This window comes from Cygnus olor, chromosome 2 (genome assembly GCF_009769625.2).
Source record: "Cygnus olor isolate bCygOlo1 chromosome 2, bCygOlo1.pri.v2, whole genome shotgun sequence".
Taxonomy (NCBI): Eukaryota; Metazoa; Chordata; class Aves; order Anseriformes; family Anatidae; genus Cygnus; species Cygnus olor.
Genome location: NC_049170.1, coordinates 17,806,106 through 17,832,711, shown reverse-complemented (window position 1 = coordinate 17,832,711; position 26,606 = coordinate 17,806,106). Strand labels below are relative to the sequence as shown.

At 42.6% G+C, this 26,606-nt stretch overlaps 1 protein-coding gene across 19 annotated transcripts in view; it reads right to left on the bottom strand.

Annotated features, from left to right (window-relative positions):
• Positions 1-26,606, bottom strand: part of ABI1 (abl interactor 1) — an 80,251-nt gene that overhangs the window by 1,196 nt on the left and 52,449 nt on the right. For 2 of the 19 annotated variants that reach the window (XM_040548766.1, XM_040548774.1), the window contains 7 exons: positions 17,901-18,001; positions 14,385-14,525; positions 12,063-12,163; positions 10,817-10,897; positions 8,979-9,155; positions 6,012-6,098; positions 1,598-1,783 (listed from right to left, as the gene is read on the bottom strand). In XM_040548766.1, coding sequence (XP_040404700.1) covers positions 1,598-1,783; positions 6,012-6,098; positions 8,979-9,155; positions 10,817-10,897; positions 12,063-12,163; positions 14,385-14,525; positions 17,901-18,001 — 874 coding nt within the window. Of the gene's footprint in view, positions 1-1,597; positions 1,784-6,011; positions 6,099-8,978; positions 9,156-10,816; positions 10,898-12,062; positions 12,164-14,384; positions 14,526-17,900; positions 18,002-18,737; positions 18,753-26,606 lie in introns of all 19 variants that reach the window. The other 17 variants (XM_040548770.1, XM_040548780.1, XM_040548769.1 and 14 more) reach the window with 14 other exon arrangements.

Sequence of the window (26,606 nt, the reverse complement as noted above, 5' to 3'; positions counted from 1 at the left end):
CAAGTACAGAAAGTGAAATTTCCCTTTTCTTGCAGTACTGGCTACCAGTAAGTGGGTGGTGACTGCACTGAATACTCAGTAAACCTTTTGGTGGGGAGAGGTACAGTTGGCTGGGACACAGCAAAACAGTGCATATGGACTCTTAAAAAATGAACTATGGAATAGGTGGTCCACTAAGGTGGCAGTAATTTCTGGTCAGACTACCTCAAAAGCATACAGACCCCTGCACAGGGATCTCTTGATTAGGAAAGCCTAAAAAGACACCACTCTTAAAAAGGACCTACAGGAAATTTTTTTACACACTGGCCCCTACAACTGTGTAGTGAGTGCTGCAATGTGTGATTTTGTAAACTTAGCTGCTTAAGGCCCCTCTACAGAAGTGAATGATTTCCAGCCTTTTCTACAGAGTTTCTAAGTGATGGTAAGTTTGGGCATTTCTTCTAAACGGCTGTGATGAGTGCAAGTGTTGAAGTTACTGTGGGAAAAAGTGCAAGTGAATTTACAGCAACATCCCCTATTGTATGGTACCAGCCTGGTAAATACATTACTCTTACCAACCTCCCACTTACTGTGCGTAATCAAAAAAAGCAAAGATCTCCCTAAGGAAAGGCAATGTCACCACCTCTAGTATTGGAATTAAAAGATACCACCACAAATACACAAACTGTGGACATCACAGCCGCACCCTCTAAAACAGTTAATAGGAATTTACGCAGTTGGTTATATAGATCCCAAGAACCTACTACTTCACATGTAGGTAAAATAATCTTCTCAGAAACAAAATCTTCTCAGAAACCCGATGCCTTAATGCCTAGCAAATAACAATGCAGTGTGTCAGTTATTTTCACCCCATGAAGACACCCTGCACGGAGTCCAGCCAGTGGGGAAGGTGGAGCAGAGGAGTTCCGTCACTGCTGCCATGACAGGTATCACTGACATCCCCTTTCGTACGCCCTGCAGTACCAGCCAGGTCCTGAGAAAGCTTGTGACACTGCTGTTGACAAGCTGGTCACTGTCCTAACACAGACAGCTCTATAGGCAGGAAATCAGCACCTCAATTATTCATGGGATGAAGCATTTACTGTAGGAGTTTGTGTCTCAGCATAGTGACAGACCGCTGATCTAGACTCACTGGAAGTCCCCATGGAAGCCTCACTACATTTTATAGCTAAACGTCCACTGATCCACTCTGGCTAGCTCTCTGGTTTGATAGGACAGAGACTTCCTGGCATTTTTGCAACACTTTATAGATGATTGCCCAGCAATCCTGAGGTAGCTTCAGACACAATCCAGCAGCTCAGCAAAGATGAAAAAAAATGAAAAGCCATCCGATTCACATCTGCTTCTCGTAACTGTTCTTTTTTTTTTTAATCCCTTCATTCTAGAATGCTTGAAGGTATTTCATAATCCTTCTAAAGAAGGATTATATTTTATCACATCAGGTGTAGCCACTGACAAACTACGAAAAGAATGGTTAGAGTTCCAACTTAGCAGGGAAAATGGTTGTTTTCACCAGACCCAAGCTAAGTCCTTCATCCTCTTCAGATACCATTAATCCTCCAGCACTGCAGTAACACGGAGTTGCCACACTTCTTACCTTTCTCTATATAGTTTTTAGGTGCCCAGGCAGGATCTCCATCCGCGTAGGGATCGCTGTACTGCACAACAGCAGCCTCCTCGTCCTCGTAATCCACAGGGGGTGGGGGCGGAGGAGGAGGAGAGTCATCGAACATCGGCATCTCGTCGGGGGGCGGTGGGGGGGGAGGAGTCGGGCTATCAGCAACTGGAAACGTTGGGAAATTGTTTTTTTTTTAATCAAAACCAGCGTGCAGGCACAAACCAACCTGAGGCTGTAAGACTGTAAATAAAAGGGGTGGGGACGAGGACACACACAGCATGCACTATGATCCCATGCACTGATTAGAAACAGAGGCTTCGTATTAAAAGCTACGACATACAACTACGTTTGTTATTAGTGGTCAAATCTAGGTATAAATGCTACTAGAGTCGAAGCACATGCTGCAGGGCGTAAGCTGACCACCAGCAGAGAGGAAAGCTTCCTGCCCCGACGTCCCCGCGCCGAGGGCTAGCAGCAGCTGTTAGCTATGGGAGGACTCCGAGCGGCACCCTCTGAGCCAGGCAGCAACAGGCCTCTGGACTGCACCAGCAGCTCAATTTTTAAACAAATCCTTTGCCTAGACAAACATTTTCATTTGTTTCCAAACACTACTGCCTTGGATTCCTTCTCTCTCAGAGCTAGCCTTAAGGGGGCAAAAAGATCTGGTGCAGATCACAAAACAGGGAAGAGACCAGAGTTTGAGATCTGACCAGGTAAGAGAAAGCCAAGTAATCCTTCTGTGGAAGGAGAGCTTTGAACAGATCCTTATCTTCCAGACTAGCTTGTGCACATCCAGGATTCATCTAATAGATGGAAAACTACAACAGGCAGCTGCTGTTCTTGGGGGAAAAGTGCTCAAGGAATGAAGTGTGTAATCTAAAATGTCAAATCCCTGCCCTGAGATTCTCCAATCAGCACAACTACAAGTTGCTTTGGGAAAGGGAAAAAGGAGAAAGGCATTATGGTACAAAGCACTCTTCAAATTAGCTCATCAAATTAATTTTCAGTTCACAGCAGCTGGCAGCAAAAGGGAGAGAGAGAGAACTCAGATGCAAGACATCAAGTCATTCCTCTCACTGCTCACCAACTGCAGTCCACTACACATCAACCTAGGTGTAAGCACTATGAAACCAGAACTTATCGAGAAGTTACTGTTATTAAACATGGCTTTTTATACAGGAATTACAAGCAATTTGGGAGCCTGCACACTGAACACAGACATGGGTTGAAAACCCCTGCTCTAGAAAGTTTGACTGAGGGAGCAGGGCACGTGCTCCAAAGGCTGGGAGCGTGCTCCCAAACACGACGCTAGTTTTAGGGAAGCTACGCTGAACTGCACGTAACGAACACCACAGTGAAGCTCCAGCTCCAGCTAGTTACAGCGGCACTGAAAATTACGACGAGGGTTTGTTTGCTTTAATGCTCTTTATTCCTGCCTGGCCGCTGCTCCAGCAGTGACTAACCTCTGGGCTTCGGCCACGTGCCCCTGATGAGGGGCTTGAGCTCCGCTGCCACATCCCAGCCGTGTCAGATGGGCCGTGCTGGTACAGGGGAAGCCAAATCCCCTGCTGCAGGGGCCAGGAGCTGCCGGGGCAGCAGCCACGGCAGCCCTGGCACCCAGCCTGCGCTGTACCCCCTTGGGGAGCTGCTGCTCTTCTTCCCCTGCGGGCCCAGCTCCTCTGCAACGTGACCAGCTGGGCCACACAGCCCACAGCTCTGCATCAGCAGGCTGCCTGCCACTGTGTCAGGGATCCCTCGGCCATACAGAAGCCCATTTGTGTCTCTTGGAGACAGACTAACAAAGTCTCCAGCCAGCTGAACGCCGTGTCTTGCCTGCGTTACTGAGCAGCACTCCCAGGCAGGCTTCATTAATCCACCGCAGACACATGACAACACGATTTATAAACGGACTGGGTCTGTGCAGTCTTCTCGGCACATCTTTCACAAAATGTATTTCTACCCTTAATTTTCATCTGCAGCCAGGAAAAAAATAGTATTGAGGCAACGCTCCTTTGAGATGCTGAGAAATCCTTACCTTAATAAATGCAAAAAGTTTTATTTATTCAACAATGAGTTGCTTATTTGAAAAGAACAAAAAAGGGGAAGAAATGCAAGCGTGAAAGTGCCAGCACAGACAGACCCTAACCAAGATGCAGTGCTGAAACTGCGTGCTTCATGGGAAACGTTTACAACAATTCAACTTCACATTAAAACAAGGGGAGAAAATGGAACAGAAAATTAGACAAGTACCACCCTGTGGACATATCCCCACCTCCGGGACTTTAACCTAGACGTTTCCTGGCTCTGAGCTTAAAACAGGCAGAACCTAGAATACCACTAATTTTCCTAGGAGGTGGAAGAAAAAAAGAAAAGAAAAAAAAAAAGCAAACAAACAGAAAAACACTCTAGATGAGAAAGGGTAACCGGACCAGTATTTATACAGCTCCAAACTGAAACATCTTCTCTTGTGTGTTCACATTCCTGTTCTTTAAGTGGGTACCAGCAGAGCCCTCTTTAAAGGACTGGGTGACGGTGACAGTGCAGCAGTCTACATCTGATCAGAGGTCTCTGGGCACATCAGAAAACCTCTCTGAAGAAGAAGATACCCACAGGTTGGGCACAGGGCGCAGGAAAAGAAGAATAGGCCTGGCATATTTCGTAATCCATCTGCCCTAGAAGAAATCTGAAAGACTTCCACGTAGCAGGGGATGTTGCTTTCCAAACCCACAGATCTTCACGATAAGGAAGGAACATTTTCCCATAAAAGACAAGCCTACCCACGCGTCTCCGTAACTCCACTCCATGTAGACATTTGGTAGAAAATGAGGCAGATGAAGCACACAAGGCCAAAACTCAACCACAACAGCCTCTACAACCAGTTTTGCTGAGTGTATGCGTGGACTGCCACATGCACTCCTACCTCCAAAATGCAGCTCAAAGCCATACTCATCAGATAACTTTAAAACCCAAGGGACTATTAAAGAAGGAAAATAAACAGAACAATTCCTAGACCAGATTTCAAGCTTCAGCTCTTTTTGCTGCAATCTCATTCCCAAGTCAGCTTTATTTCTTGTTGTGACACACACAAGTAAGTCTGTCCCTTTCACCTTGGCTCTCCCAAGTGCTGTGTTATCTCCAGGAGGACAGTACTTGGAACAATTCAGAAGCAGGTGTCAATTTTCTCAAGTTTATCTGCAAGCAAAGACATTCAGCAACCTTCATCTTTAGGAGGTCTACCTCTACGCCTGGCATTTTGGAAGGGTTTGTCAACACATTTTTGTGGCATGCTATTCTACAACAACATGATTCTTAGCATTTACCTGGCATAACACCAAAACATCTTCGTTTTGAATGGGAACCATAGAGATGCCTCCTATCTCTAGGGGAATGCTCAGAACATGAGCACTTAAAAGCTCGTACGGGAAGCTGGACAGCAGCACTGATCAGATCTGAGGGCCCCTAAGTACCCGCTGGAGCATCACTACGTAGTTAAGAGCCTCCGAGGTTCTAGCAGACTTTGCTATGATTCCCAAACACTTTAAGAAATTTTTTATACTTATTATGTATGTTTTATATTCATTTCATGCCCTATCTACATTCCATTCACTCTTTTGTTTACTGAACTACAATTCTCCTACGACAGAGATGTCCCTGCAGCAGGAGCATGACTTTACCCCTGTGCTAGCATTCGGGACAGGAGCACGCACCTGAAATGAATTAAGCAAAAACAGTAAAAGCAGTGAAAGACCAGTGGAAAACACCTTGCAGCACAGATCATAGCCGGGAGGCGTCTCTTTCACAAACCTAACTAGCAAAGCTATGCTGCAAGAAGCTCTGCAGGAAAACCTGGCTAGAGGACACAAAGAAATGGAGAATGAAAGGCTGACGAGAGGAGAAATACCTTAGGAGCTCCTTTGTAGTGGCATTAGATCATAAGACTGCACATTTTCAATTGACTGTGGAGGTTCCTAAAAATTACTGGAGGATTAGAGCCAGTGGTTACGCAGTACATATTTTGACAGTCTACATAAGCCTTTCTAATAAAAACTAATCAATTATCCCTACTGAAGAAGCCTCAGGCAGGATGAATCAACATGAAATTAATATTTTTAATTAAGATACACTTCTATATTCAGACCAAGCAGATGCCACGTATTTCACGCTGTTTTTCTATAATAAATTTGCAGCTCAGATCTTAAATGGGTCAGTAATAATCATGCACGTTATAAAATATTGAAGAGTGTGCCCTTCAGCTCCAATAGCATATCGACACTAGAATGCAAGATGGTATTAGCTTCTGGAAAAGGAAACAAAAGAGAGTCTGACTTGCCAGCCATGCATGCTAGAAGAAAGTAGGCTCTACCCTTTAACAGCTCAGCTTGTCCAAACTTACTGTTTTCCTGCACCCTGGCCACGAAGCCTGTGAGAGGTATCTGTGGAGTCAACTGAGGCATAGGGGGAGGGGGTGGAGCAATAGAAACTGGTAGCAATGCACACAGCATATCGGGGGAAGTCAACGGACACAGGGGAAAAAGGAAAAAAAAAAAAAGAAACAAACAAAAGCAGCCGTCAGTAACGAGGACCACAAAAAACAAAGTATGTAAAGAACAACAAGAACACACACACGGAAGAACCTTCTTCAAGCTTGTGTTTCCAACAAGGCTGAATTCGTGGCTAGCCAATTGAGGCTCACAAAGCAAAACGTGCCCGTGTCCATCTGAACGAAAACCCAGGGCGCAGGCTGCGTGTCGGGGAGCTGCGTGTGCCGAGGGGACCACTCAGCCTCACTTGGGCAGCATGCAACACGGGGCTTTCCATCATGCTGCTCACTGAGTAGTAGTTCTCTTTAAAAAGTGTGCTACCAGAAGAGGAGGTGATGCTGTAGAGGACGCTGGACTCCTCCTCTAACACAAGAGCAGGGAGCTACAGCAAATGCAGCGAAGCAGCCCTGCTGCAGAGCAAAGACGACTGCTTTACAAAGGCAACAATGGTGTCATGTCGATGCTTCGTGTCCACACAGAGTGCATCTCCCATCATTTTGCTCTGTTCAGGCTTGCGAGGGGGGCAGTGGAAAAATGTGAAAAGGGACCTTGTTGCTTGTTGGTAGGAAAACGGGTGGGTTTAGAGCTGAATGGAGCTCTATTTTAAATTATTAAGTCTTCTCTTGTTAGAGGCGCTCAGCAACTCAAGAATCTGGCAAAGGCTTCAACAGCTACCACTGGCTACACTGGTGCCCAGAGCTGCCCAGGAAGCACTCACAAGCTCATCTCCTGTGAAGTATGGACCTCCTCAGCGAGAAATGAGGTGTGAAACACAGGCACCAGTGCTCAGAGACGCTGGGCTGACAGCTGAGGAGTTGCTCTTTCCTCAACAGGTAGGAGAGAGGCATGGTGGTAGCAGGACATGCCATGTAAAGTACCAGCTCTGGTGGGACATCTCCCAGTGAAGGAGGGGGGGGAGAACAAAGCAAACAAACCAAAAAAAAAAAAAAGAAACAGAAAAAGAAACAATAGAACATAACTCATTTGTTTATACCATGCCCCTTCTCAGGAGAATTTCTCTTACACTGAAATAGAGAAGTTCCTGTGAAGGTGGGAATTCAGCAGCATAATCCAGTTGGAATCAAATTTGAAAGAGGTTCTGTACTTCCAAGTAAGCAACAGTTTTAAATAAAGCCATAACTAAGATTAACGTCTGATGAATAAAAATGAAGCATTTAGTTCATTACAAAACCAATAATCAAATCAACTGTATGGGGGAAACAATCAATAAAAGAGGGACAACAAACAGGTTTCTCACAAAATTGAAGTAAACATCTAAGAAAAAACAGAATATTTGTTAGCATGAGAAGTAAAATCTTAAAGAAACACGGAACCTAGATTTAATGTCAAGACAGTAGCATTAAAAAAATCACCAGTTACAGAAATGGAGAAAAATAGTTTAAAGTAGAAAAACACCCATCAAAATACTGTTCAAAAAAAATATTGACAATCAGTATTTTGAAAACACCAGAGAGGCTAGACTAAGGAATAGCACCTGCATTTGAGCAAAAAATTGCTTTGGAAAACTACAACTGTTCAGAAACAGTGGTGTGCAGAGCATTCGAGGCAACTGAACTATTTCCAGGAGTAATGCCCTGTTTATTCAACAGAATACGACTGTTTGAACAGGAAGGAGTTTCTATTGCTATGGTGAATTAATTTCAGGGAACAGGAGTGTGGAGGAAAATGAAGGGTCAGCGTGAGTCAGAGACAGTAGCAGGAAAATTAGAATTGGGAGAAAAGCTAGATAGGTACTGTGCCTGCATACAAAGATGCTTTTGGACAATGTAATACTTGCAAACCACTGAGAAAACTCTTCACCTCAGTGTCTCAAACATTCCGTAACTATTCTTTCCTTAGGAGTAAGTATACTAACAACCAGCACTTGTCTGTAGTGAGCTTTAGCCCGAACATCTACGTTTTGTTTTAAAGAAACATCACTTTGAAGTTTAAGGAGTTGGCACACCACCAGAAGCCACTGGAGTACTATCACTCCTCTACGTATATTTGGTCAAAATTATCCTTGCTGGAGTTCTTCCTTGCTGGAAGCAGCAAGTCAGAAGTTCCTGATCTAAACCTAGCTTTCCACCAAGATTCTATTATTCAATTCTAACCCTATTTTGCAGAGCTTTCTGCAGTCAACCTTGCTTGCCTTGCCGGGTGATTAGGCAGAAAGCTGATGACTAAAACTAGCTCAGCTGCCCACTGCATCCCACCCCTCATTCATCTCCATCTATACCACTTGTGTGGAAGCACAGAGGAGTTGTCTGCTGAAAAGAAAAGAGGCTGAACTCTTCTGTCCCTTCTTTAACAGTTAAGTTTAAAATGAAGAACAAAGGAGAAACTTGGAATCAGGAATAGGATTTGGGAATGAGACAGAGACAGGGAGAAACTATGTAATGGGAAAAGCTTGTCATAGGAGCGCTGTGCTCTGACAGCACTCTCTTGCCACTAGCCCAGTAGTGGAGGGAGTGTGCTACAAGCATGTTAGGTCTCCTGAAAAAAAATCTGGTTTTAGTTTATGTTCCCCAAGCACACCTGAAATACTAAGTATAATGTGCCTATAATTAGATAGGCAATCATAATAATTTCTTGCCATGAGAAACAGCAAACAACTCAGAGGGGAAAAACAGTGTAATTGCATACAGTGCAATCACCGTACAACTTAAAGAGGGTTTTTCTTGTTTGTTTTTCCTTCTATTTTAGGAAAGAAAGCAATAATCTTATTGATGCTCTTCACAAATGAGTTAAAATGCCATGCATGCTTTTACAATCATTTTGCTCAAAACAGTTCGTGATTTCAGAGCTCAGAAGCTTACTTGAATTTTGAGAATAAAGAGGCCCGCCATTAACATGAGGTTGAGCAGAAAATGGGGCAGTCACAGAAGGATTCCGTCTGTATCCACCAGAAGATGCTGAAGAAGTGGTAGAGTTGTGTCGCGAGATTTGCCTGGTCATTGTGCCATACTGGGAACCAGGAGCTGAACCCGGAGCAGCTGAAAAGCATTAGCCAGAGGAACCGAGGAAAAGACTTAAGCAGAGCATTACTTGGAGCAGAACGCAGAAAACAGAAAAAGCCCAGAACATGGGAATCACTTGATTACAGACCACCAATAACTTAAGGCAGTACCAGGAGATTAATAGAAAACAAACATCCCTGTTATAATCAATAATGACAAAAAACACACAGGACATAAAATAACACTGATATAAAGGGCATTTGAGAAATGCTGGGAGAACTACTTCGACAGACTGGGTGGGACTGGAAAGTTGAACCAGCTTCCAACTTGTAAGCATATCTCATTATTCTACATGCAATACCCTTTATTAAAAAGCGCACACAAAAAAATCCACATTCTGCTCAAAGCAAATGTTTTCCATTGTGAACCAGAACTTGTCTCCAATCTAGTATCAAAAATTGCTCTAATAAAACAGTAAATTAAATGACATGAGCTTCAGACACTTGGCATGTTTGCCAATCATGTTTGCTAGTTGTGGTTTTGTACTCATGGAATTTATACTTCTACCAGATTAGAATCACCAGTGCAGGCTGACAGAAAGACATGTCACTCGCTCATCAAGATGAACGCCCATTTTTACCTTCCACATGCTTGCTGCACAAAATTAAAGGTTAATAAAAACAATTTAAGTGCTCTTTTTGCATTAACCTCTGACAGATGAAAGACTCAAACCTTGCAAACTAATGAATCTCACACGTTGAGGTCACATGGATCAATGCACAACTTTGCAATGTTTAAGTGCAAAAATTGTTTTGCAGTAGAATGTTCTGTGCTTTTAAATGCATACGTATATATCTTATAAAACCATATAAAAATATATACTGGAATGCATACACACACACACACACGTACACACACAAACTGTGTGTGACCGGAAGTTTGCAGTCCTGTAGTGCCATCCACAGTCACTTTCACTTAAACACTTCAGTAAGAGAAAGTGTAACAGGTTATGTGGGTCAAAGCCTCCAAAGCTCGTCTCTTAACAAGATCAACAAATTTTGCCATCAGCCTGTGACAGGAAAGGGGTGGTGGTGTCTGTCTTTTTATACTTACTACTTTTAAATCCATTCCTAACAGCTATATGTAATGTTTGAGGTAATTTTTCAAGAACTGTCAGCTTGTATCCTCAAGTCTTCCAGTTTGGCATCTGCCTGCTGCAGTACAGCATCAAACCCAAGCCACTGTGACAGACACTACTGCTTTCCAGTCACCTTATTCCCACAAGATAGATCACAGACATCGCGCATCAGCTACCATTTTTTAAGTGAGAGTGCAACTGTACTGGCTTATTTTCAACTGCAAGAGTGATACAGCAGAATACCAATACTCAAGCTGATTTGGAATTATTACAGATCAGACTAATTAGATCTCAGCTTTATTGGGAACAGAGATTCCAAGCAACTAGCAACCTTTTCCCCATACCTTGTGCATTTACCTTCAGAGGCTTTAACCACAGGAAATTAGTGGAGATTAGATTGTTTAAAGAAAAAAAAAATCACCCCAGAATTGATTTGTGTACTAAAATCATATAGCACCCACTACAAATGAAAAAACAGCTTCGCTAAGTCCATTAGGAAGAGATGATTATTGATTATGCAGCACGACTGCAATCACTTCAGCATTGACACAAGTCTCACCTATCAGACTGCCCATCGGGAGAGGTGGTGGCAGTGGTGGTGCTGGCGGGGCTCCAGGAGGAGGAGGAACAGAAATGTGTGCTAACAAAATAGTTTATATTCCCAATTAGGCCATATATTAAAATAGCAAATAAGAAAGCATGGGCACATGATAGGCTTCCCAAATAAATATGAAAATTCAACTGAGTCAACTGCTAATAGCTCAGGCCCTGATCCTACACAGGGTTCTGTATCTGCAGATCTTTATTCCCATTGATTTCAATGTATGATAGTAAGATTCATGCCTATTTGTACCACTGCAGGATCAGATACACCTGGGAAAAAGAAAGGAAAGCCTACATGTGCATAAAAAAGTGAAGACTTGCAACCAAGGAACAACGATTTAAGAGGTGCAATAGCATAATTACATTGCACCAAAATTCTGCTATTTTCTTGTACAAATTAATTTTATGTGCTTACAAAGACACAAGTGTAAGCAAGTGTCAGAGTTGGTTTATTATCAAGATAATCCTGCAGTCTACTAATAAAGAAGGATTCTACACAATCACACAATTCATCATTATTAAAAACAGGAGAACATGCTTTTGGTAATGAGAGATCCTTCATGGCTCTCTTTTATTGCTGTCCTAGAGTATAACACTTGTTCTCCTGCCTCTCACAGTAATCTCCCTCATAGCTTAGCAACTTCAGACTGTAACAGAATAAATGACACTGGTGGATGAGCCTGAGTTCTACCACTGGCAATTTTTTGGAGGTCATCTTCTGTAATTTATCTGAGGTAAAGACTTTTATTTAATTAAGAACACACACACAAAATCTTTGGCAGATGGTAAATTAGTAGACTATTTTGGAAAAAAAGATTTTCCATCAAATACGTACTGACAGTTGCTGCTGCTTCTCAGGACACTCAGAAATGCCTACTTGTAGGCAAGGCCTTTGAAAATGTACTGAAGCTTTAAAAGGACATGCTCTTCCCCTTTAGTGTCTCCTGTCCCACAACTGTCTTGTCAAAACACGGACAGACAAAGGTGTTTTAGCCATCTGTTATTCCACGAGTGATTGTTCTGTAAGTACTTCTGGAAAAAATTAAAACTTTAGATGTCCCTCAGCACTTGTAAGTGATTTCCTGACTATGACTGTGCTTCTGGACAGTTTCTCCTCCATTGTGTTCGGTAAAAATTCCCTCTGCAAACACATGACTGACATTACAGCCTTAAGTTAACATGGGAAGAAGAGCCCCTCATACCTGGTCCAATGGTTGGCGGTGAAGGTGTAGGCACGGCAATGGGAATGCCAATACTGCTGCTTCCACTGTTCTCTCGACTGCCACTTCCTCCACTACTACCGCTATAAAACAGAAGAACATAAAGTATTTGCACAGCATTCCTACAAAGGCCTATCAACAGTCACGTTCCTTGTGTGAACTATGCTGGCCTAACTCAATTACAGACTTGAAAAATCCACTTTAAAAAAACCCTGTCTCCACCTACAATCTCATATAGCTAATCAAGTCAGGATGCATTACACTCCTAATAAATGGAATTAGCTAAGCTGATAAACATCACTACACATAAAATGTCTAATTAAATGATTTCAGAAGTAAAAAGGTAAGCAACCATACTAGTTCTAGGCAATGGAGTAAGAACTGCAGGAATAGTTCAAGTGCCCTGTATTAATTAGAAGTATTAGGCTGGGGCTGGAAGAGTTCATGCCTCAACTGTAAACAATTTTTTTAAATTAGTTACACTATCAGCTGAAGGAATCTTTCCTCTGCTCAGAATAGAGCTTGAGAATAAGAACTTTTTAACTGAGATCAGCCAAGATGAACCAAGCTGAGCAGACAGGAAATAATTTTATGTGTAGCCAATATACCTTTCCGCATACACATACTTTTTATGTACAAAAAGTTTGTTTCTGAGATAGTCTGTAAGGTAACAGTACAGCCAGGCGGCAATTTGTCTCAGTACTGTTTATATGATATTCAAATTCATGGCCAGCAATAGAGACTTGTACAGAACATACTTCTAGTGAACTACTGAATAATGTTTCTAACACATCTTTCAGAGGCCACATCATCTCTTTTCATTGAGGGAGACAAAAAGGAATCAATCAGGGCTCAGATGGAATCTCTCCTTATTCTTATCCATGAACATTCCTTAGGCCAAGGCTTGAATCTACACGGATTAAATGGATAATACAAAGAAAACTAAGTAGTCAATATGCCTTTAAGCCAAAACACCACTTTAACCCATTCATGCTAATTAAGGAGTACTCGGTGATTTTATAGTTTATTTAAAATTCCTGAGTAGCTACAAATCAATGCTGTCAAGAGTCAAGAACAAATCATTCAAATATATCTTAAGAAAATAACACTGTTACAAAAAGAAAACCAGTGATCTGAAATGGAAGCCAAGATAATTCCTTCAAAATCAGTGTTCTGTCTGCTGAAGACCTTGATCTTGTCACCATGGTTGCGGCTGAATTTCTAACTGCAGTCTACATAAAAAAAAGATCTTGTGAGACAAGAGTAGGGAGCATTCACAGTAGCCAGCTAAACAGATTAACAAGATCTTCACTGCAACCAGATTTAGTTGTTACTTAATTCTGATAGTATTTCATGAACAACTGTGTCCAAAATCCTCTCTCAACCCCTCAATTAGAGACCTCCTGTGTTTAATTGCCTACTGGGAGTTAAAAAATAAATAAATAGGGAAGAAGCTGTCTGAAAAAACTACTGTCTTATTTTTAACTACACTGAACTCTTTTATCTGCTTTTTCCCTGCAGTTTGAAGCCTCTGATACAATCAAATTGAATAAACCAAACTTGCTCCACAGACTTGGAGAAAAATCTAGCCTTGCAATTTGAGAAGAAATTTACATATTAAAAAAGAAAAGAACAAGGTACACATGAACACCTTTCTCATCCCGAAACACACTGCTCTTTCAAAGCCTTTAAGTACGTGGAAACAACTGGCTAATGCCAATACCTGCTAGTAAGTTTAATTTTCTACTTCTATCATGCTAGCACTGATTACAAGCATTAAGTTTTAGCCGAAAGAAAGCAATCAGCTCTTTCTGACTATCTTCATCACAGCATTTCTAATCAAGAGAAACTTCTCTTTGCAGTTAGTGGTCTTGAAAACAACAATAAAAAAAGGTATTTTATAAAAACTAACTATATTTAGGATAAGATTAACAATGTACCTTTTAATTTAACCCAGTAGGAACCATCAACACCCCACTTCTCAACTGCATAAATTTTTAAGTTTTGCTTATTTGGGGGAAAAAAGTAACACAGAACACAACAAATGAGGTCTGTGCTTATAGAATTATGTTGTTAGATATAACGAGGCTTCAGTAGAGCACAAAAACGTTTCTGTGTGTTAGAGAAGTCAAACAATAACTACAGTGAAGTTCTGTGCATTAACGGAGTGGTAGAATAACTCACCTTTTGCCTTTTAACAAAAAAAAAAAAAAAGAGCACAAAAGTTCAAAGCTTTTCTGTGACTTCAGTAAGCAGCAGCATACCAGGCAGGAAAGAATTTGAGTGAGGAAAAAAATGCTCTACCTGTGTGTTCTTGGTCTCTGGTTCAAGGAAGCTGTCCTTCCTGGGCTGTGCTGGCTGCCCAGTCTGGCAGGGCTGGTCATGTAATCATTAGGAACTGTTGGCGGTTTGACTGGCTCCAGGGTTTTGTAAGGAGTATTTCGTCTGGTCAAGGAAAAAGATTTGAAGACAAAGATAAATGACCAGAAGAGCAAAAGGATAAATGCATGAAGTACTGATGCCATTTGTTTCCTTCAGTTTCTATGTGAGACCACTGCACAGTGACCTGCATTACAGTATATTAAACAAATTCCACCAGGGAGAGGTGGGGTGAAATCACCTTCAACTCTTCTAAAGTGCTTTTACGTAGAAAGATCCACACAAGTTGGCCTAGAGCACACAAACTGATTTAAGAAGCCTAAGCTAAATTTAACACCAAAAATACCTTCGTTGAACTACATACCATACAATAGTTACACCTGCATACTATTCCAGGGTTATCTTTTAATACACTGCATGCGACCAGTTCTTCCACAGTAACAATGTCCTCTTTCTCTTCCTCCCCTCCAAATGCTTAACTGTCCTAAAAGCATTCTTGGCTAAAAGGTATTCAACTCATTAAGACAGGAGCAAGTCTGAAAGATTCGCAGAACAAGTTACATTTGCAATCACCAGTGCTTTTCCTAGCAGCATTGTTTTATGCTGTAATCAAGCATATCACTTAAGCAGATCTTTAAGTGCTTCACAGATCAGCTTCATTGTCTCCATCTTACAAAGAAAGTGAAGCTCAGAGACTTCCAAGGTCACATAACAGGCTGCATCAAGTCAGAAATATAACACAGATCTTTCCAGATCTGTTTACCCGACCCGTTGCTGCCTTAAGAACAGTCTGCACATTGTGCTCAACTGCAGAGCTCCTCGGTTCGCGCTAGTAACTGAGAGATCCCTCGCAAGACACAGGATTTGGCAAAACACCAGCTAAGCAAAAACAAAAATAGTAAACTACTGGCATTTAATCGTTTCTTCAATTACTGATTATAACCGAGCTGGTGAGTTCCTTGGCCTCACAGTATTTTAAGAAATGTATCGACTTCCTTTTGACAATACGGAACAAAACAGCACTAAATTTTAACTACAATGTTTTATTATTAAAACCTCTCTAAATAGAAAAACGGAAATATCATAACTGTTTGCATGAGCTATGGTGTTTGTAAATTAGTTTGTCTATACAAAGAACTGCAGATGAGTTTGATGTGCAGACTGCTACCACCTATAGATCTGCCAGAAGAGATCAGCCATGGGAAAAATAAATTTTCGTATTCCAGTTGTAAGAGATAGAGCTCTAAATACCACCAAATAAAATGGTAAGCACGCAAGATCTTAAATGTGCTTCCAACAAAAATAGCTTTGAGAACTAATGTTTTAAAGTGTTCTTGGTGGAAATGCACTGGCAATAGGAAATGCAGCCCCCCAGCTCTGTAGTACTGTTTATTTTGCCAATCAGATTTAAATATCCTATCAAAAGCAACCCCCTGCTCCATCCTCCAGTTCAGCCAAGCTTTAGTTTCTCCTTGTTCTTCTCAACTTCACTGAAGGACTCAAACTCCCAAGCACCAGAGAAGTAAAAAATAATTTCTTTCTGCCGCCCGAGTCCAGTCCTTGCCTTTGTTTTTCTGTCTGCCTTACACGGGGGAGGAGAACAGCTCTGTCCTGGCACAGCCCACAGCTGCCCACCTCACCGCCCCCTAATTCTTGCCACCAGGGAGCTAAAGGCAGCCCAGGGCCGTGCTCTGCTCCAGGTCCCTCACGGTGCAACTGCAACTACTCCCTCCATCCAGCTCCCTTCGTTTTGTCCCCTGGTGTATTTCCAGCCTGAGCAGCTCTGATGAAGACCCCCTGCTGCCATTCCTTTCATTTTGCAGCTCGGACCTCGGAGCAGGAGTCCCTCCCTCCTCACAGCCTTCCTTTGGACAGCCCTGCCCTGGAGGGATGAGCTGTACAATAGGCAGCACGTACTTAAAGGCCCGTGTTAGACACCAAGCTTGTTCTGATTTTACACGCTTATCTCTGGTTTTGTGGATCAAAGGGAGAGGAGTAGCATCCTTGCGGTTTCTAGCAATTTTTTCTGCATATGTTAGGGGAACCAGTCATGCCGATGATATTTCATGCCTTGGCAGAACGCGGCTGCTCAAGACAAGAGCTTCCTGAACAAGAAGGGCAGATAGAAATCGCTGTACGAGCCCACATTATTCCTCCCCCTCAGCCAACTGCTGCCTCTCGTCAAGCTCATCTGGAAATGACGTTCAGCTGATTAATCCTTATCAGGCATCAGCGGAGGCAACCAAACAGCTCCGGCTTGTTCGGGGGAGCAGGAGAGAGGCAGCTCACCAGTGCATCAGCGCCGCTGTTTCACTGGGAGCGTCCAAGAGGACATGAAAGCTTTCCCCAGCTTCCCGGGGCTGATAAACAACTCTCTCTCAGCCGGGATAAGAGAGACAATTGGAATACTGATTGCGTGCCCTCGAGCAATGGGAATTTTCACAAAACACGCTGAGGAAACCCCTAGGGTAATTTCTCTGTAGAATACACAATAAACACAGCCATCTTGAAGCAGCAAAGCAGCAAATCAGGATTAAAAATCACTAAGTCTTTGACAAAAGCAGTTGCTGCTCCTAATTTTCCTCAACCGTTGCTCCTGTTCTATCTCATTATTCCTCATTTTTCCAGCTCCCCACTTTTTCCAGACAACGTACCTGAAGCCAATACAAGCACACCAGCCAGCTTTACAGCGCCTCAGTCTCCCAGAGCATAAGGGAAACACTGAGAGGGACAAATAGGTAGATCTTGCTTCGGATGACTTCTGAAAGATGGGCATACAGAACGGCGTGGCACATGCTCTGAGCTTTTCAGGTATTAATGCTTTGGTCCCTAGCAACAACTACTTGCTGGCACACAATGATAAGCAGATTTCCCTCCCCACAGGTCCACGGCAGTGAAATTGATGCTACGGTAGGGAACTGAAGTCACAGGGGGACTTGGGAATAGCAGTATCTTTCCTCATTTAAGCATGCAAATAAAAATTCACAAGCCAATGAGAATCAGTGTTGTCCATGTGTTAACGATGCCATGAATTTTGCTGAGATAATTTAACAAATAGGGTATCAACAGCCTGTAATATTGAGAAACAAGCAGACAAAGAACTTCAACAATGAAGTCCTTCCCCCACTGAAGTTAAAACCTTATTGATATTCTCTCATGTCACTAAAGATTTCTGTCCAAAATTCAGGAATAACAACAGTCTTCTCATTCACCCGTATCTGTAATAAATCCTCTCCCTCATGAAAAGTGGCTCTTTCGAAAGGTCACCACGAAAATAAGAGTCAGTGCAGCTGAAAGGGTTTATACAAAAAAAAAGCAATTGCGTTATTTACTAAAGGCAATCAGAACTACCATCCATTCCACCTATTTAATAAAACCCAACCACTGGCACAATTAAAACTATATATTACGCAGGAGGCACCAAGCAGCTTTCATTCTTACCCCAGAGTTCCCCGGCCTGACATGGGAGGACTTGGTGGTTTTTGTGTAGGCGGATTTGTTCTTGACAAGGTGCCAGTTCTTGCAGGCTGGTTATTTCCATGCTGAAATAAGGGAAAACATGATTTTATTTTTATAACGGAGCAGCTTTATTATTGACAGTTTTTTATTTTTTTTTAAAGTGTAAGAATATGAAGTGAGAATTCCCAGACAGCTGTCAAACAGCAAGTTTTTAGCTACACACAAGACAGACACCAGTATATACAAAGTCTAAATACAAGCTTAATGTTATTTTTGCTATTAATTTACAACAGACATCAGAAAGCTAGGCAGTTGACAGGTTCATGCACAAATCTCTTATGTCTCTTGTCTTTAGAGGGAAGCCACATTTGTGTTCGTCCCCGTTCGAGTGTTAATAATTTAAACCAAACTTTAAGGCTGACAGTACAACGCAGTCAGCATGGGCCCAGAATTTCTCAGTTTGCCCCTGCTATTTGACTAGCAGAGTCATTCAGGTTGTCTGGGAAGTCTCCTGCAAAAAAAAAAAATGTAAGTGAAGGGAATCAAGGCATCTACTGAATTCAGAGCAAAGCACTACATGTGTTAGAGAAATTAATGTATCTATGTATAAATGCAGATGTCAATGTATCGCAGATAGATTGACACACGCTAAACGCTGTAAATAAAACAAAAATCAAGTACAGCATGTTTAATCTAAATATCCTATGGAAAGCAGAGGAGAGCGTAAGAGCGCGCTAGTTTTCAGTTTTAATGGCTCTGCAGCCTCTACTATCAGTCACATGAGGCACTGTGGGTCAAAGGAGAAATAACACTTCTTACCTTGGCTTTTAGCCACTTAACGTTGGCAAAAAAGGGGGGAAAAAGGCAGAAATTAATGGCAGGTCCATCACAACTGACAGGACAGGTTAAACTACAGATAATCACATTCAAAATATCATTTCTGCCTACTGATAATTAGCCACATCCCAGTACACTAACAAAGATTTTACTGGCTCACATAGTCCCAAGGCAGAACTTTCAAAGATGAAGCAACCCAAAGAAAAAAAATACTGTCATAAAAATGAAGCTTAGCTCGGCTTTGATGGATTTGTTTTACAGGTTCCTCATGGCCAGGAAAGGGTTGAAAAGCCCTTTGCTGACTAGTCAAGTCCAAAAGCAGATCAATGCTATTGCAATGGCAACGTGCGCTTACAAATTTGCTCACAAAACCACAGTTGCAGCTATACGGTGCAGAATGGGCTGGCCTCTTGTTTTGACACTTAACCTTCACGTGTTTTGAAGAAATCCTAGCTGCTGCGCTGAATGGTAAATAAAGAAAAGGGAGTCCTCGGATGGGATGAGCAGCAGAGCCTTTCACCTCTGGTTTATTGATTGAAACCTGATTCAAGCCAGCACAGCGCTGGCTGCTCAAATCTGTGTTGGCAGTGCTCTAATGATTGTTATTCTGAAATTTTAGCTCTTAGCATCAAGTCATTATGTGACTCCACTCTATCATTTTTACAGCCTTCGTGACTGCAGAGGAGAAAAAATTTGAAAACTTGGCCTCCGTTCTGTAAGGAAAAGTCATGTCATTTTTTTTAATTCCAAGTTGAGTTCTTTAAATTTATTGAGGGGGCAGGGGTGAGGATTCTTCTTTTTGAATGGGGAAAAGGGGTTGTTTCACTGATTAAAAAACCCCCACCAACTACAACATAAAACAATCCTAGTGCTATTTTGGAGGGTGTTTAGAAATAAACTGTCATTTCCAGAACAGGCCTCCTAAGGCGCAACTTTACAAACTGCAGTTTGCAGGCCTTCTTCTCCTCCAAGATCCACAGACTAGTCCAAAGCAGTTCATGCACTCAGAAAAAAATAATTAAAATACGCTTTATAACGATGTACATATGTGAGATGGATTTCTGATGGGGCCCGCACAACCAGTGAGGAACAGTTGGGATTTACAGATCAAGAGGTTGGAAACCACTGCCCTGAAGTTATTCATATCACAGGAGCAGAAGCCCAAAGCCCAGTCCAAAACCCAAATGAAAAAGCTTAGCTGCGGTAAGTAAACGTGAAGGTCATCCCATTCGCTCCCAGGCTGGGCAGAGGTTCATCAGCAGAGTGGCAGAATTGAAGCATTTCAACCACTTCTGTCCCTACATGTTTATTTTGCGGATAAACACGAAGCTCAGTTTCCAGGATGCCTGGGTACTCTCTCAAGTATTATATTTTTACCTCAGGCTTGCAGCGATTAAATTTGCTTTCCCTTCTTCCAGGAGTATGTGACCCTTCCCCTTACTTCACCAGTTGCCAAGGGCAATAGCATAATACGAGGAATTTGTTAAAAGAAACCAAATAGTGCAACTGTCGCCCTGTCCTCCCTCCCCCAGCAGCCAGACAAAACCCTCACAAGGCTTGCAAGGAAGGGTGGCATGGTTCCTTACCCAGCCTCTGCTATTACATTCGCCTGCCTGAAAAATTTAAAAACAAAAAGCTTCCTCGCTTTCCTTCCCTCATGCGGTGTCGCTCAGCGCTCACGGTGAGTCTTTCCACCCCCTCCTTAATCACTGCTACATTCTGCCTCCGCTGCCGCAGCACCGTGGCTGCATCTAGCACTGAATCTGGCATCCTCATCTCGTCTCCTACCTTCCTCGTGCTAAGCACTGTTCAATTCGCTAAACGTGTATCTCAAGTCCAACTCCTGACCTTTGTTCCTGTCTGTATGACTCCGTCAGGTGAGCTTCGTCGCCTTTGCTACCAATTAAATAATACACGGATACGCAAACATACAGATAGTTCTTTATTGTGCAGAAGAGTTGGTAACTGCTGTCACCCTGCTTTCAGTTAGTAAAAAGCTCTGTAGAGTCCTCTGTGCTGCTGTCAGTATAAACAGGAGTCACACGGGCAGGAAAACGCAGAAGGAAGGAACCCAAAGGGAACGGGGACTCTTAGGGGAGAGGAACTCCTGATCCAGAAGAGAGAAGTATGGGAGGAACGCAAATGAATCAAAGCGAGATGAGCCATATGGCTATTTAATCATGGTTACTAAGCTAATTAATTAGGAGGAGCCATTTTCTTGTATTTATTGGCTGAGCTCACGAGGTCAGCCTTGCTGCCTTTCTTGGTCTGAAACCCAAACTCCGTGCTCTCTAAACAATTCAAAAAATCGCTTAGATCTGGGAACGGTTTAGGCAGCAGGGTCTAGACTCGCTATGAACTCAAGAAAAATGGGAAAAAAAGCAGAAAAGGAAAGGCAGGCATACGCTCCGTGTGGGTTCAGGCATCCCTCTCCAGCTGCCTCGAGGCCAGCCAGCTGGCAGAGCACGACCAGCACCCCCAAACCACCGCATCAGCACCACGAAGGTCAGAGGCCGGAAGGAAGGAAATGGAGGCAGGGCACGAGGAAGAGGCAGCAGGGCACAGGGTTCACAGCTTGAAAAAGGGAGAGACTGTACCGAGAGGGAGCTGTAAAATTAGAGACAGGAGGTGCAAAAGGTTTCAAAAAAGCTTAGTGGGACAAAGAGCAGCACTGAGGGCTCCTGCAGAAGCTGTAAGAAGCACGGCTCTCTTCTGCTAGCTGTATTACTGGAGGTGGTCTTCAGGCAGACACCAGCATCCTGGACGACATACACATCAAGACAAAAAGAGTGCACAGGCTTGCTGGGGGCGTTTGTGATGCTGAGGCAGAGAACAAGACATAGTAGGATGCTCCCAGAAACAAGCTAAGTGGTAGGAAGCAGCAGTACTGGCTGGGGTTTCTTGCAAGCATCCCAGCAGAGAGGTGTTTTAAAGACAAGAACAGGACCATTTTGCTTTTCCTGGGAAAACCTGCCACGCATGCGGATAAAGTTTTAAGGGCTGACACAAATTTAAGAGAGAAACCACAGGTTCAAGAAAGAGGAACCAACCCCCCTGCACTTCCAAAAGCAGCAGCACACCTGCAGGGTTTTCACTACTAAGGAGAGTGGGGTGGGCGAGGACTGAGCGCCAGCAGTGGGTTGGAAAGAAGTAAGATAACTCAAGTAATGGGCAAAAACAGGTGTTTGTAACAGCCATGCAAGGCATTTAACAAAGGCAAAAGTAAGGCTGCTTTTGTAACTGATGCAGGGACTTCAGAGAACCTGGACTGGGAGTTTAAAATGTGTTTGGACAGGGCAAACAATGCTTTGGGACAGTCAAGTGATGACTCTAAGTGAGAGGCTTACTGGCTTAAGGGAATTGTTTCAGCCTGCTCAATTCCGACAGTCTTAACAGTCCAAAAATTAACTACAGAGAGAGGCAGTACTGTAGGGCTCTGCTGTATGTGGCCAAAGGGACAAGGCCACAAATGGCCCAAGATTCATGACCGGCATAAAAGGGTAGGGGTCTGAGGCAATCAGAAGTATCTGGTAGCCAAAGGATGTCCAGACATCTGAAGGGCTCTGCCGGCTGGCCTCAGGAGGCAGCCATCTACAGAACTGTTTTTAATAGTTTCCATGCCAAGCAACAAGTCATGGGGGAACATTAGTCATGATTCAGGGAACCAGAAAGCTATTATTTGAGTTACAAATTGTGTTTGGAAAACTCCAGTTATGAACACTGCACATAACTCATTTATGTGAGCAAACCTATCTACAAGCACAGAAATACAAAAGGCCAGTTGCACACAGGAGCAAAACTCTCACCCCGCTAAAGTCCAGGAAGCTCCTTCCATACAGTTCAGGTGTGAACTTTTCAGTCCGAGACTGTAGCGGCTTTACATTTCTGTGCAGGTCAGCTGTACCTCCCCTGCTGTATGCTGTTGCTATTTTTCCAGCTCCTGAATTTCCAGAGCCAATTTCACTCTGTACTCTGCCATACCTAGCATCTCTGAAAGCAGTCATTAAAGACTACCCAGGATAAATGCTGACAAAAGGGAAACAAAGGTTTAGAAAGTGCTGTTGCTCTAATCTGCACTAATAGAGAGTGTATGGCAAGCTCAGAACTTTAATATGTATATTCTGTAAAAGCAATAACCAGCCTTAGATCTGCTACCTTTGACCAGTAATCACAGTCATCAGCTGCAACAGAAAAGCACATGATTGCTCTTGATGACTCTTTAGCCAACCTCCCCTTTTACTTAAAAAGTTATATCCTTTATTAGCCAAGGGAGAATCATCTGGGACATCCCTGCAACAACTGCAGCGGTCCATAACACCTTTTGAAGTGCTGTTATGTCGCTGCAGCTAGGCAATCCAATTGCCCCCCAGGCATCCTCACAGGTTTTTGCACAAGGATTGCCTCCTGCCTTATCAGCGGAGCAGTTTGGGATTTGGAGTAACGCAAGATAATACAACTGGAGCAGGAAAAGCAGCAGGAAGGGTAATTGTACAGGAAGGTTTGGGATGCTTCAGAAATGGAGACAGTAAAGCACTAGTCTAGAAGTTTCCCCACAGAAATCAAAATAAGGACTTAAGGAGAAGGGCATTTGTGGTCAAAGATGTTTCTCAGAAGGCATCCTGTAGGTAGGCATCAGACACTCACGGTAACACACTTTTACCACTGGTTCCGGGCAGTTTTTTAACAGAACTATTCCTGTGTCTGTTTCCTTACTGGAATGGTTCAGAAGTTTTTTTGTTTTTGTTTTTAATCTTGATTTTGCTATAGTCTACTGTAAGGCAGCTATTTTGAGAAAAACTTCAGCTCCAAATCAATATTTCTTTCAAAATTGAATGTGAGTAGGTAAAGCTTCTGCAATTAAATTTTATTTTCTATCTATAACATCTCCTAGTATTATTTGCAACTTAGTAATTACATAGCTTTCTGTTAACAGTAGCCAGCTGTAGCTTGTCACTATTCCTTCTCTCCTTTATTTCCTCCTTTTTTAATTTCTTTTAGTTTCCAAACTAAGCAGACAAAAATTTTCAAATCATTTTATTTTAAAATGCTTTAACATGTTAAATGACTGTTAACAGAAAGAAACTATTTGTAGATGATGGACAAATTTAATATTGTTCCCTCAGCAGTTATGGGTAGTCTTGTTCAGAGAAAGATACACTGCATTCCTGCTTTGGAATACCTCAAGCTCTTCGAATTCTTTTAGTTGGTAATATTGAGTAACTACATTAAATAAGGTTAATAAAAAATATTTTCAAAATTAGAAAAGAGAGACCTCATAGCGTCAAGTTTTCTTTGGAACGAGAAAGGCTAGAAACCTACATCGTATCAGATTGCATGCTTCTGAACTTGAACTATGCACACTTCTGAACTTCCAGTAGCAAGTGCCCGACGAAAAGCACTCGCTGTCAGCACTCACCCCAGTCACCAGAGCTGGCAGCAGGAAGGGTTACTTTGTCCCCCCAGAGAAGCTTCTTTACCCTACAGCAATATTTACTGTTTGGCCACAACCCACTGAGTGATGATGTGACAATAATGAAATTACGTCCTTTGAAGCACGAGTGTCCGACAGCGGCTAACGCGGGAACAAAGGCAGCAGAGGCTCAGGTTCAGGATCCCTGCCTCACTTTATTTTTATTACAATGAATTATTTAAAAGTTAATACTCACGTGGCCAACACACACAAAGCCTTATCCTAAAGGGAAAGCAGGCACGATTAGGTGGCCCTCCACCCTCACACCAGCACCTCATCTGCATTTTCCCTTGCACAGAGAGGTAAGCACAAGGATTGCAGGTGCCTGGAGCAGGCTGCGAAGCATGACACGGGTGAGAGCAAGACTCCCTGCTGGAAGCTCAGTATTGGTTTGGTAAGCTTAGGCCCCATCCCTACTTTAAGGGAGTCCTTCCAACTTCCATACGTGCATTTTATGGTGAGGAAGTTCCAAATTCTTCCTTCAAACAGCTGAACACAGCTCAAGGGAGTTTTAGAACTGTTTGTTGCATACAGCAAACTCGATCCAATTACAACTATTAGATGTTTTAATTTAACATGTGTTCAACATTTTTATCTCCTTTACCATAAGTCATCATTTCAACTTCCTACTTTACTGCCATTTTACAGATTGCTGCAATTCCACCTGCCTCCTATTAAAAAAAGGCATTGGAACAAATTCTAAGGCCATCACCAGGGCTTTCAAGGCGGCTTCCAAGCTTCCTCCTCCTTCTCCCCCCTCCTAAACTGAGGATTTTCTGTATGAGTAATTGTATTTGACCTATTTATTTGCTGGCACATTGCTTTTTTTTTTCCTCCTTTCACAAAAGAAGGGAAAAAGAAGGAAGGAAACGTTAAAGCAACCTCTGCCTAAATTTCAAACCAAGCTCTCTACACAGGAAGGTGGGCTCTCACATCACAGCAGTTACTCTCATTTACCAAGAATGACTTCAGTTACATTCCCTTATCCCCAGAGGGTGACAGCTGAGCCACTACTTTGCAGACTGGCACAAACACTTGCCTGTGTGTTTCTTGGAGCTATCTACACACAATATTTGTGTAGCAAGGGAAAGCCTTGTCTCTAGAAAACAAATTATAAAATTGTTTTGTCCCGATTGTGACTGATGCTAGCCTTGACTTCACAGGCACACATAAAAAAACAGCTTTACTCCCTATGGGAATTTCATCCATATCAGGCCTTTCAAAAGGAATGGTAGGGAGTGAGGACTCAGCACAGCTTGGGGCTGCTGTGGAGTTTCGGACTGAAGGAGAAAGCACCTTAGCAACCCTAGGATAGTCTGCAAAAGCTTTTCTGTCAAGATGCTACTGGAGAGGGTGCTAGGAAACTGCACTGCCTTCCAAGGAGGTTTCCCACAGCAGGGCAGAAACCTGCTACAGAGAGCAGCTGCCTACCACCACCACCCACCCCCTCCCCATCAGCTGCCTCACAAAAATTGCTGCCTGCATGCAAGAGGCGGGCAAGTAGAGCCCTCCTCCGTGCCCCAAGCACAACTTTGTTTCTGCCCCAAGCACAAGTTTCTGCTTTTGTGTCCCCTCTACATAGCCAGGAGAAGCATTACAGAGAGACAAGGAAAACAGAGCGTTCCTATAGAAAATGTACAGGGGAAGCAGGTATTTACTCTGAAGATTTTTTTTTTTTTTTTTTTTTTAAGTCTGAGAGGTTTTGTTTATATTTCATTTATTATTTTTACATAAAACAGTTCCAGATCACTCCTTAAAATATACTGCATATTCTAAAGACATTTTCACCATCCGAGATCAGTATTTCTTGAAATAAATAAAAGCAGGAACAGGATACAATCCAGCCTGTATCTTTGATCCCTCTTCCTTGTATTTTCTCCTTTCAGTTTCTTTATCAAATCCCATACCAAACCACCAAAAATAGAGTCCTATTAACAGCAATAAATCATCATCTATGTATTTCAAAGTACTGCATAATTTTTAGTTAATACTAAATGTTAAAGTATGTGTTGTACTTTATTGACTGTTGCACAGCAGGGATCATCAAGGACCTGCAATTAGTAAAGCTGAAAACTCAAACACTCTTTTTCCACCTAGAAAAAAAACACATGATTCCTAGGCCTTAGTGGAGATGTTGCTGCCTATCAACCTGGAGAGAAATTTTTCTTAAGTCTTACTTTCTTGACCATAGTCTGAAGTATCTTCTAGGACCATTGCTGGCATGACAATCCTTGCAGTGCAGTTTCCTGTATGCTTCTAATTCGTATGTGCAAGAGACAACCCAGCCTTTCAGCATCACTAGTTACTTGTGCTGACTTCCAACAGGACCTGATCCACCAGTTTCTGAAGTTATTTTGGTTTGACTTTCTTAAAACAGCACT